This window comes from Oncorhynchus tshawytscha, linkage group LG16 (assembly GCF_018296145.1).
Source record: "Oncorhynchus tshawytscha isolate Ot180627B linkage group LG16, Otsh_v2.0, whole genome shotgun sequence".
Taxonomy (NCBI): Eukaryota; Metazoa; Chordata; class Actinopteri; order Salmoniformes; family Salmonidae; genus Oncorhynchus; species Oncorhynchus tshawytscha.
In genome coordinates, this window is record NC_056444.1 from 86,202,033 (window position 1) to 86,215,445 (window position 13,413).

Consider the following 13,413-nt stretch of genomic DNA (forward strand, 5'->3'; position numbering starts at 1 on the left):
CCAGTATAACCTGTAACCCCAGCATTATCCCTACCCCATAGCATATAACCCCAGTATAACCTGTAACCCCAGCATAATCTGTAACCCCAGCATAATCTGTAACCCCAGCATAATCTGTAACCCCAGCATAATCTCTACCCATAGCCTATAACCCCAGCATAACCTCTACCCCATAGCCTATAACCCCAGCATAACCCCTACCCCATAGCCTATTACCCCAGTATAACCCCTACCCCATAGCCTATTACCCAGCATAATCTGTAACCCCAGCATAATCTGTAACCTCAGCATAACTCCTACCCCATAGCCTATAACCCCAGTATAACCTGTAACCCCAGCATAATCTCTACCCTATAGCCTATTACCCCAGCATAATCTGTAACCCCAGCATAACCCCAACCCCAGCATAATCTGTAGCCTCAGCATAACCCCTACTCCATAGCCTATAACCCCAGTATAATATGTAACCCCAGCATAATCTGTAACCCCAGCATAACACCAACCCCATAGCCTATAACCACAGCATAACCCCTACCCCATAGCCTATAACCCCAGTATAATCTGTAACCCCAGCATAACCCCAACCCCATAGCCTATAACCCCAGCATAACCTCTACCCCATAGCCTATAACCCCAGCATAACCCCTACCCCATAGCCTATAACCCCAGTATAACCCCCTACCCCATAGCCTATAACCCCAGTATAATCTGTAACCCCAGCATAACCCCAACCCCATAGCCTATAACCCCAACATAACCCCTACCCCATAGAAGATAACCCCAGCATAACCCTTACCCCATAGCCTATAACCCCAGCATAATCTGTGACCCCAGCATAACCCCTACCCCATAGCCTATAACCCCAACATAACCCCTACCCCATAGCCTATAACCACAGCATAATCTTTAATCAGCATAACCCCTACCCCATAGCCTATAACCCCAGCATAACCCTTACCCCATAGCCTATAACCCCAGCATAATCTGTGACCCCAGCATAACGCCTACCCCATAGCCTATAACCCCAACATAACCCCTACCCCATAGCCTATAACCACAGCATAATCTTTAATCAGCATAACCCCTATCCCCCCTATAGCCTATAACCACAGCATAACCCCTACCCCATAGCCTATAACCCCAGCATAATCTGTGACCCCAGCATAACCCCTACCCCATAGCCTATACCCTCTTATCCCAGCATAATACCCCTATCCTCTTATCCCAGAATAAGCCTATACCTCCTATCCCCCAGTATAATCTTTAATCAGCATAACCCCTACCCCTAGGCTAGCCTTATCCCAGCTATAACCCCATACCCTTACCCCTAGCCTATCCTCTTATCCCAGAATAAGCCTATAACCACCTACCCTCATACCCCATAATAACCACTACCCCTCCTATCCTCTTTTATCACAGTATAACAGCCCTAACCCCTCTAACCCCCCATAATCAACATAACCCCTAAAGCCTATACCCCAGTATTCTTTAATCCTAGCCTCTGACCCCAGGCCTATCCCACCTATCCCCTATCCTCTAATCCCAGAATAAACCCTCATCATAATAACCCCATCCTCTTATCACTATAACCCCTCTAACCCCAACATAACCCCTAAACCCGTTCCCTAGCCTCTGACCCCAGCCTACCACCTATCCCCTAGCCTCTAATCCCAGCATAACCCCAACCCCATAGCCTATAACCCCAACATAACCCCTAAACCCGTTCCCTAGCCTCTGACCCCAGCCTACCACCTATCCCCTAGCCTCTAATCCCAGCATAACCCCTACCCTCTAGTCTCTAACACCAGCATAACCCCTAACTCCAGCATCCCCTACAGCCTAGCTCAGGGATCAGCCGCGGGCCTATTTTTTCATGAGCGGATGGTCGCCGGCCAGGAACATAATTAGAAATAATTTGTAGCCCAAACAGATATAGTATTTGACTAAACAAAAGCATTTAAAACGTTACTTACATCTGGATACGATCACGTGTCTCTCTGTTTTCCGTGGGAACAGATTTTAGTCTTTCATGTACAACAATGAAAAAAAGTATATATATATATATATAAATATATAGTACCAGTCAAAAGTTTGGACACACCTACTCATTCAAGGGTTTTTCTTTATTTTTACTATTTTCTACATTGAATAATAATAGTGAAGACATCAAAACTATGAAATAACACATATGGAATCATGTAGTAACCAAAACAAGTGTTAAACAAATAAAAATTATTTTTAGATTTTAGATTCTTCAAAGTAGCCACCCTTTGCCTTGATGACAGCTTTGCACACTCTTGGCATTCTCTCTTCCAGTTTAATGAGGAATGCTTTTCCAACAGACTTGAAAGAGTTCCCACATGCTGAGCATGTCATTGTCCTGTTGAAAAACTTATTATTGTCCCACTAAGCGCAAACCAGATGGTATGGTGCATCGCTGCAGAATGCTGTGGTAGCCATGCTGGTTAAGTGTGCCTTGAATTCTAAGTAAATCAATGACATTGTCACCAGCAATGCACCCCCACACCATCACACCTCCTCCTTCATAATTCACGGTGGGAACCACACCTGAGGAGATCATCCGTTCACCTACTCTGCGTCTCACAAAGACACGGCGGTTGGAACCAAAAATCTAAAATTTGGACTCATCAGACCAAAGGACAGATTTCCACCAGTCTAATGTCCATTGCTCGTGTTTCTTGGCCCAAGCAAGTCTCTTCTTATTATTGGTGTCCCTCATGAGAGCCAGTTTCATCATAGTGCTTGATGGTTTTTGCGACGGCACTTGAAGAAACTTTCAAAGTTCTTAAAGTTTTCCAGATTGACTGACCTTCATGTCATAAAGTAATGATGGACTGTTGTTGTTGCTCTTTGCCTATTTGAGCTGTTTTTGTCATAATATGGACTTTTACCAAACAGGGCTATCTTCTGTATTCCACCCCTACCTTGTCACAACACAACTGATTGGCTCAAACGCATTAAGTAGGATATAAATTCCACAAATTAACTTTTAACAAGGCACTTCTGTTAATTGAAATACGTTCCAGGTGACTACCTTATGAAGCTGGTTGAGAGAATGCTAAGAGTGTGCAAAGCTGTCATCAAGGCAAAGGGAGGCTACTTTGAAGAATCTCAAATATAAAACCTATTTTTTATTTTGTTTAACACTCTTTTGGTTACTACATGATTCTACATGACTCTTTCTGTTACTAAATGATTCTACATGACTCTTTCTGTTACTAAATGATTCTACATGACTCTTTTGGTTACTACATGATTCTACATGACTCTTTTGGTTACTACATGATTCTACATGACTCTTTCTGTTACTAAATGATTCTACATGACTCTTTTGGTTACTACATGATTCTACATGACTCTTTTGGTTACTACATGATTCTACATGACTCTTTCTGTTACTAAATGATTCTACATGACTCTTTTGGTTACTACATGATTCTACATGACTCTTTTGATTACTACATGATTCTACACGACTCTTTCTGTTACTACATGATTCTTTCTGTTACTACATGATTCTACATGACTCTTTTGGTTACTACCTAATACGCTGTTGTTGTTCTGTGTAGGACTGAAGAAGAGAAGAAGGACTGGATCCAGGTAAATACTTCTGTATTTCAGCATAGACTATTTCAGCTCCCACTATTTCAGCTCCCACTATTTCAGCTCCCACTATTTCAGCTCCCACTATTCCAGCTTAGACTATTTCAGCTCCCACTATTCCAGCTTAGACTATTTCAGCTTCCACTATTTCAGCTCCCACTATTTCAGCTCCCACTATTCCAGCTTAGACTATTTCAGCTTCCACTATTTCAGCTCCCACTATTTCAGCTTAGACTATTTCAGCTTAGACTATTTCAGCTCCCACTATCTCAGCTCCCACTATCTCAGCTCCCACTATCTCAGCTCCCATTATTTCAGCTCCCACTCTCCACATAACAACTCTGTATTCATCCATATTAACGAGCATGTCTCCTTCACTTCCTGACGTTGGTTTTATCTGGTGTGAACGGCGATGGTGTGGCGAAGGGAGATTTAGTGTTTATGTGGTTTGGTCCTGGGCTGTGTGTGTGTGTGTGTGTGTGTGTGTGTGTCACCAGATAAAACGTCAATCCAGCAGAGGCGTTGTCATTTAACATGTCGTCTGTTCCTCCTCTCTCTCAGGCTATCCAGGCCACCATTCAGAGACATGAACAGACGCTAGCCACGTTCCACCATCTCAACTGCTCTCTCCGAGATGAGGACTACACTCCTCCCAACTCACCTGTAAGATACAACACAACCCCTAGCCCCTATCCTCTAGCATCTAACCCCAGCATAACCATTAAAACCTAGCATCTAACCCCAGCATAACCCTTAACCCCTAGCATCTAACACCAGCATAACCCTTAACCCCTAGCATCTAACACCAGCATAACACTTAACCCCTAGCATCTAACACCAGCATAACCCTTAACCCCTAGCATCTAACACCAGCATAACCCTTAACCCCTAGAATCTAACCCAGAATACCACCTAACCCCTAGTCTCTAACCCAGCATACCTCCTACCCCTAGTCTCTAACCCCACATAACCCCTATCATCTGACCCCAGTATAACCCCTAACCCCAGGATAACAACTAATCCCCTAGCCTATAACCCCAGTATAACCCATAACCCCTTGCCTATAACCCCAGTATAACCCATAACCCCAGTATAACCACTAACCCCTTAGCCTATAATCCCAGTATAACCCCATAACCCCAGTATAACCCCTAACCCCTAGCCTATAATCCCAGTATAACCACTAACCTCCTAGCCTATAACCCCAGTATAACCCCATAACCCCAGTATAACCCCTAACCCCTAGCCTATAACCCCAATATAACCCCTAACCCCAGGGTAACCACTAACTCCCTAGCCTATAACCCCAGGATAACCCCTAACCCCAGTATAACCCCTAACCCCTAGCCTATAACCCCAGTATAACCCCTAACCCCAGTATAACCACTAACCCCCTAGCCTATAACCCCAGTATAACCCCTAACCCCAGGATAACCACTAACTCCCTAGCCTATAACCCCAGTATAACCCATAACCCAGGATAACCCCTAACCCCAGTATAACCCCTAACCCCTGCCCCATAACCCCAGTATAACCCATAACCCCAGTATAACCCCTAACCTCAGTATAACCCATAACCCCAGTATAACAACTAACCCCTAGCCTATAATCCCAGTATAACCCATAACCCCAGTATAACCACTAACCCCTAGCCTATAATCCCAGTATAACCCCTAACCCCAGTATAACCACTAACCCCTAGCCTATAATCCCAGTATAAACCCTAACCCCAGTATAACCCCTAACCCCTAGCCTATAACCCCAGTATAACCCCTAACCCCTAGCCTATAATCCCAGTATAACCCCTAACCCCTAGCCTATAACCCCAGTATAACCACTAACCCCTAGCCTATAATCCCAGTATAACCCCTAACCCCAGTATAACCACTAACCCCTAGCCTATAATCCCAGTATAACCCCTAACCCCAGTATAATCCCTAACCCCAGTATAACCCATAACCCCAATATAACCCCTAACCTCCTAGCCTATAACCCCAGTATAACCCATAACCCCAGTATAACCACTAACCCCTAGCCTATAACCCCAGTATAACCCATAACCCCAGTATAAACAATAACCCCTAGCCTATAACCCCAGGATAACCACTAACCCCTTGCCTATAACCCCAGTATAACCCATAACCCCAGTATAACCCATAACCCCAGTATAACCCCTAACCCCTAGCCTATAACCCCAGTATAACCCCTAACCCCAGTATAACCACTAACCTCCTAGCCTATAACCCCAGTATAACTTATAACCCCAGTATAACCCATAACCCCAGTATAACCACTAACCTCCTAGCCTATAACCCCAGTATAACTTATAACCCCAGTATAACCCATAACCCCAGTATAACCACTAACCTCCTAGCCTATAACCCCAGTATAACCACTAACCTCCTAGCCTATAACCCCAGGATAACCACTAACCTCCTAGCCTATAACCCCAGTATAACCTATAACCCCAGTATAACCACTAACCTCCTAGCCTATAACCCCAGGATAACCCATAACCCCAGTATAACCACTAACCTCCTAGCCTATAACCCCAGTATAACCCATAACCCCAGTTTAACCACTACCCTCCTAGCCTATAACCCCAGTATAACCACTAACCTCCTAGCCTATAACCCCAGGATAACCCATAACCCCAGTATAACCACTAACCCCCTAGCCTATAACCCCAGTATAACCCATAACCCCAGTATAACCCTTAACCCCAGTATAACCACTAACCTCCTAGCCTATAACCCCAGTATAACCCATAACCCCAGTATAACCACTAACCTCCTAGCCTATAACCCCAGTATAACCTATAACCCCAGTATAAACTATAACCCCAGTATAACCACTAACCTCCTAGCCTATAACCCCAGTATAACCACTAACCTCCTAGCCTATAACCCCAGTATAACCACTAACCCCTAGCCTATAACCCCAGTATAACCTATAACCCCAGTATAACCTATAACCCCAGTATAACCTTTAACCCCAGTATAACCCATAACCCCAGGATAACCACGAACCCCCTAGCCTATAACCCCAGTATAACACATAACCCCTTACCTATAACCCCAGTATAACCCATAACCCCAGTATAACCCATAACCCCTTGCCTATAACCCCAGTATAACCCATAACCCCAGTATAACCCCTAACCTCCTAGCCCATAACCCCAGTATAACCCCTAACCCCCTAGCCTATAACCCCAGTATAACCCATAACCCGAGTATAACCACTAACCCCTAGCCTATAACCCCAGTATAACCCCTAACCCCCAGCCCATAACCCCAGTATAACCCCTAACCCCTAGCCTATAACCCCAGTATAACCCATAACCCCAGTATAACCCATAACCCCAGTATAACCACTAACCTCCTAGCCTATAACCCCAGTATAACCCATAACCCCTTGCCTATAACCCCAGTATAACCCCTAACCCCAGTATAACCCATAACCCCAGTATAACCGCTAACCCCAGTATAACCCATAACCCCAGTATAACCCATAACCCCAGTATAACCATAACCCCTTGCCTATAACCCCAGTATAACCCCTAACCCCAGTATAACCCATAACCCCAGTATAACCCATAACCCCGGTATAACCACTAACCCCAGTATAACCCATAACCCCAGTATAACCCATAACCCCAGTATAACCCATAACCCCTAGCCTATAACCCCAGTATAACCCATAACCCCTTGCCTATAACCCCAGTATAACCCCTAACCCCAGTATAACCCATAACCCCAGTATAACCGCTAACCCCAGTATAACCCATAACCCCAGTATAACCCATAACCCCAGTATAACCCATAACCCCTTGCCTATAACCCCAGTATAACCCCTAACCCCAGTATAACCCATAACCCTTGCCTATAACCCCAGTATAACCCATAACCCCAGTATAACCCATAACCCCAGTATAACCCATAACCCCTAGCCTATAACCCCAGTATAACCCATAACCCCTTGCCTATAACCCCAGTATAACCCCTAACCCCAGTATAACCCATAACCCCAGTATAATAACCCCAGTATAACCCATAACCCCAGTATAACCCATAACCCCAGTATAACCCATAACCCCTTGCCTATAACCCCAGTATAACCCCTAACCCCAGTATAACCCATAACCCCTTGCCATATAACCCCAGTATAACCCATAACCCCGGTATAACCACTAACCCCAGTATAACCCATAACCCCAGTATAACCCATAACCCCAGTATAACCCATAACCCCTTGCCTATAACCCCAGTATAACCCCTAACCCCAGTATAACCCCTAACCCCAGTATAACCCATAACCCCAGTATAACCCCTAACCCCAGTATAACCCCTAACCCCAGTATAACCCATAACCCCAGTATAACCCCTAACCATTAGGCACTTGAGTAGATGTGAAAGAGTTAAGCTATATTCCCGATAGTTCTTCCACCTTGTTCTCTTAACACTATGACATGTCTGCCTTTCAGCTTCTGTGGCTGAAATGCCTTCCTCTGTGAGATCCTATCGCTGTGTCTTCTCTCCCTCTCTCTCTCTGTCTCTCTCTCTTACACTTCTCTCCTTCTCTCACTCATTCCCTCTCTCATACGTCTCTCCTTCTCTCACTCATTCCCTCTCTCATACGTCTCTCCTTCTCTCTCTCTGTCTCTCTCTCACACTTCTCTCCTTCTCTCACTCATTCCCTCTCTCATACTTCTCTCCTTCTCTCACTCATTCCCTCTCTCATACGTCTCTCCTTCTCTCACTCATTCCCTCTCTCATACATCTCTCCTTCTCTCACTCATTCCCTCTCTCATACGTCTCTCCTTCTCTCTTCTCTCTCTCACACTTTCTCCTCTCTCACTCATTCCCTCTCTCATCTTCTCTCCTTCTCTCACTCATTCCCTCTCTCATACGTCTCTCCTTCTCTCACTCATTCCCTCTCTCATACGTCTCTCCTTCTCTCACTCATTCCCTCTCTCATACGTCTCTCTTCTCCTTCTCTCACTCATTCCCTCGCTCACACTTCTCTCCTTCTCTCACTCATTCCCTCTCTCATACGTCTCTCCTTCTCTCACTCATTCCCTCTCTCATACGTCTCTCCTTCTCTCACTCATTCCCTCTCTCATACGTCTCTCCTTCTCTCACTCATTCCCTCTCTCATACGTCTCTCCTTCTCTCACTCATTCCCTCTCATACGTCTCTCCTTCTCTCTCTCTGTCTCTCTCTCACACTTCTCTCCTTCTCTCACTCATTCCCTCGCTCACACTTCTCTCCTTCTCTCACTCATTCCCTCTCATACGTCTCTCCTCCTCTCACCCCTTCCCTCTCTCATACGTCTCTCCTTCTCTCACTCATTCCCTCTCTCATACGTCTCTCCTTCTCTCACTCATTCCCTCTCTCTCTCTCTCTGTGTCTCTCTTCCAATCTACTTTCTCTCTCAGAATTGTTCCGAGCTGGGGAAGCGTGCCCCCACTCCGATCCGTGAGAAGGAGGTGACTCTGTGTATGAAGTGCCAGGAGCCGTTCAACTCCATCACCAAGAGACGTCACCACTGCAAAGCCTGTGGACACGTATGTTTCCAATCAAATCTTGATGTTATGTACATGTGACACGTACGTCTCCAATCAAATCTTGATGTTATGTACATGTGACACGTACGTCTCCAATCAAATCTTGATGTTATGTACATGTGACACGTACGTTTCCAATCAAGTCATGATGTCATGTACAAGTGACCTGATTATGTCAGTCAGTCGCTCTACTCCTGAAGACACGACTCAATATTAAAAACTCTTGATTTAAAAAAGTTTTCATATATCAATAAAATTAAGATGAACATGTTGATCACCATTGAGTGAGAGTTTTGGGTTTTGGGCTGTATCTTGACTCTCATTGGTTGAAATGTTGTCTCCCCCCAACAAGCGAACTCCTTCCATGTCTCCAGTCAACTGCTGAGAAATTAGGGTTGAGTCTCTTGCTCAATACTCAATAAAGAGTTTTAAAAGTATGGTCAAATCAAGAGTTTTTTTAAAAATTGAGTGAGTTGTTCCTATTTGTTCTGATATTGAAGAGGATGCACCTAATTTTCCATCAATGGCCTGTCGTCAGTGAACTGCTTCTTGTCTCCTACACCTGAGCTCTCTGTGTATCCCAGGTGGTGTGTGGAAAGTGTTCAGAGTTCAGGGCCCGTCTGCTCTACGACAACAACAGGGCTAACAGGGTGTGCATCGACTGCTACACAACCCTAGTGGGGGTTCCCCCCTCCCCCGCCAGCCTGACCTGCAGCATAAACAGACGACGGTCAATACTAGAGGTACATAACAGGATCCTGACTGCCGTAGAAAAAGGGATACTTCTGGATTTGATCTACTTCCACAGGGTCAGATTAACTTTTGGATACCATTTTCATGTATCTTTCTCCAGTATGAAGAAAGTTAGAGGGAGTTTTGCGACCCAATGCTAACTAGCGACCCAATGCTAACTAGCGACCCAATGCTAACTAGCGACCCAATGCTAAGTAGCGACCCAATGCTAACTAGCGTTAGTACAAAGACTGTAAGTCGATGGGATCAGCTAGCAGGTGATAATAGAGGTTAAATACATATTTATACATTAGATACTTAAATGGCGGCGGAGAAGAAGCCAACCAATTGTGCTTTTAATTTGTTTATTTGCGTGGATTGTAACTTATTTTTTCAACTTATTTTGTACATAATGTTGCCGCTACCGTCTCTTATGACCGAAAATAACTTCTGGACATCAGGACTGTGATGACTCACCACGGACTGGCAGAATCCTTTTTCCTTTACTGAGTCTTGACGAGGCCGACGCGAACGATATACTGCTTTCTCAGGAACAGGCCCAGATCCCCGTGATTTGCGTGAAGAGGAGGCTGAGAAAAAGGGGCAAGAGGGCAGGCTGTCTTCTGAGAATTCGTAGGCGATCGTAGGCTAATTTGTAGACTTCTTTCCATTCTGCTCGCAAACTTGCAATCTTTGGAGGATAAAATTGATGACCTACACTCAAGATTAAACTACCAACGGGACATTCAAAACTGTAATATCTTATGCTTCACGGAGTTGTGGCTGAACGACGACACTATCAGCATACAGCTGGCTGGTTATACGCTGTACCGGCAGGATAGAACAGCGGCGTCTGGTAAGACAAGGGGCAGCGGTCTATGTATTTTTGTAAATAACAGCTGGTGCACGATATCTAAGGAAGTCTCAAGGTTTTGCTCGCCTGAGGTAGAGTATCTCATGATAAGCTGTAGACCACACTATCAACCTAGAGAGTTTTCATCTGTATTTTTCGTAGCTGTTTACATACCACCACAGTCAGAGGCACTAAGACAGCATTGAATGAGCTGTATTCCGCCATAAGCAAACAAGAAAATGCCCACCCAGAGGCGGCGCTCCTAGTGGCCGGGGACTTTAATGCAGGGAAACTTAAATCTGTTTTACCTAATTTCTATCAACATGTTAAATGTGCAACCAGAGAGAAAAAAACCTCTGGACCACCTTTACTCCACACACACATACAAAACTCTCCCTCACCCTCCATTAAAGCAGGAAGCACCAGTGACTAGATCAATAAAAAAAAGTGGTCAGATGAAGTAGATGCTATGCTACAGGACTGTTTTGCTAGCACAGACTGAAATATGTTCCGGGATTCCTCCGATGGCATTGAGGAGTACACCACATTAGTCATTGGCTTCGTCAATAAGTGCATCGATGACGTCGTCCCCACGGTGACCGTACGTACATACCCCAACCAGAAGCCATGGATTACAGGCAACATCCGCATTGAGCTAAAGGGTAGAGCAGCCGTTTTCAAGGAGCGGGACTCTAACCCGTAAGCTTATAAGAAATCCCGCTATGCCCTCAGACGACCCATCAAACAAGCAAAACGTCAATACAGGACTAAGATCGAATCGTACTACACCGGCTCTGACGCTCGTCTGATGTGGCAGGGCTTGCAAACCATTACAGACCACAAAGGGAAGCACAGCCGAGAGCTGCCCAGTGACACAAGCCTTCGAGACGAGCTAAACTACCTCTATGCTCGCTTCAAGAAAAATAACACTGAAACATGCATGAGAGCACCAGCTGTTCCAGGAGACTGTGTGATCACGCTCTCCGCAGCCGATGTGAGTAAGACAGGTCAGCATTCACAATGCCGAAGGGCCAGACGGATTACCAGGAGGTGTACTGTGAGCATGCGCTGACCATCTGGCAAGTGTCTTAACTGACATTTTCAACCTCTCCCTGTCCGAGTCTAATACCAACATGTTTTAAGCAGACCACCATAGTGCCTGTGCCCAAGAACACTAAGGTAACCTGCCTAAATGACTACTGACCCGTAGCACTCACGTCTGTAGCCATGAAGTGCTTTGAAAGGCTGATAATGGCTCACAGCAACACCATTATTCCAGAAACCATAGACCCACACCAATTTGCATAACGCCCCAACAAATCCACAGATGATGCGATCTCTATTGCACTCCACACTGCCCTTTCCCACCTCGACAAAAGGAACACCTATGTGAGAATGCTAATCATTGACTACAGCTCAGTGTTCAATACAATAGTGCCCTCAAAGCTCATCACTAAGCTAATGACCCTGGGACTAAACACCTTCCTCTGCAACTGGATTCTGGACTTCCTGGAGGGCCGCCCCCAGGTGGTAAGGGTAGGTAACAACACATCCACCACACTGATCCTCAACACTGGGACCCCTCAGGGGTGTGTGCTTAGTCCCTTCCTGTACTCCCTGTTCACTCATGACTGCACGGCCAGGCACGACTCCAACACCATTATTAAGTAGGTCTGATCACCGACAACGACGAGACAGCCTATCGGGAGGAGGTCAGAGACCTGGCCGTGTGGTGCCAGGACAACAACCTCTCCCTCAATGTGATCAATACAAAGGAGAAGATTGTGGACTACAAGAAAAATAGGACCGAGCACACCCTTATTCTCATCGACAGGGCTGCAGTGGAGCAGGTTGAGATCTTCAAATTCCTTGGTGTCCACATCACCAACAAACTATCATGGTCCAAGCACACCATGACAGTCGTGAAGAGGGCACGACAAAACCTATTCCCCCTCAGGAGACTGAAAAGATTTGGCATGGGTCCTCAGATCCTCAAAAGGTTCTACAGCTGCACCATCAAGAGCACCGTGACTGGTTGCGTCACTGCCTGGTATGGCAACTGCTCAGCCTCCGCCCAGTAGGGCCACCAAGCTTCCTGCAACCCAGGAGCTCTATACCAGACGGTGTCAGGGGAAGGCCCTAAAAAAAACTCCAGACACCCTAGTCATAGACTGTTCTCTCTGCTACCACACGGCAAATGGTACCGGAGTGCCAAGTCTGGGTCCAAGAGGCTTCTAAACAGCTTCTACCCCCAAGCCATAAAACTCCTGAACACCTAGACAAATGGCTACCCAGACTATTTGCATCCCCCCCTCTTTTACACCACTGCTACTCTCTGTTGTTATCATCTATACATAGTCACTTTAATAACTCTTCCTTGTACATATTACCTCAACTAACCGGTGCCCCCCGCACATTGACTCTGTACCGGTACCTCCCTGTATATACTCTCGCTATTGTTATTTTACTGCTGGTCTTTAATTACTTTTTTTTCTTATTCTTAATTCTTAGCCATATTTTTTTTTTAAACTGCATTGTTGGGGTTTGTAAGGGGCTCGTAAGGGGCTCGTAAGGGGCTCGTAAGGGGCTCGTAAGGGGCTCGTAAAGGGCTCGTAAGGGGCTCGTAAGGGGGCTCGTA

General features: G+C 45.6%; 1 protein-coding gene across 2 annotated transcripts in view; it reads left to right on the plus strand.

Moving 5' to 3' along the window:
* Positions 1-13,413, plus strand: part of fgd1 (FYVE, RhoGEF and PH domain containing 1) — a 124,811-nt gene that overhangs the window by 105,237 nt on the left and 6,161 nt on the right. For both annotated transcript variants that reach the window (XM_042299830.1, XM_042299831.1), the window contains exons 12-15: positions 3,591-3,621; positions 4,186-4,287; positions 9,062-9,190; positions 9,775-9,933. In XM_042299830.1, coding sequence (XP_042155764.1) covers positions 3,591-3,621; positions 4,186-4,287; positions 9,062-9,190; positions 9,775-9,933 — 421 coding nt within the window. The remainder of the gene's footprint in view (positions 1-3,590; positions 3,622-4,185; positions 4,288-9,061; positions 9,191-9,774; positions 9,934-13,413) is intronic.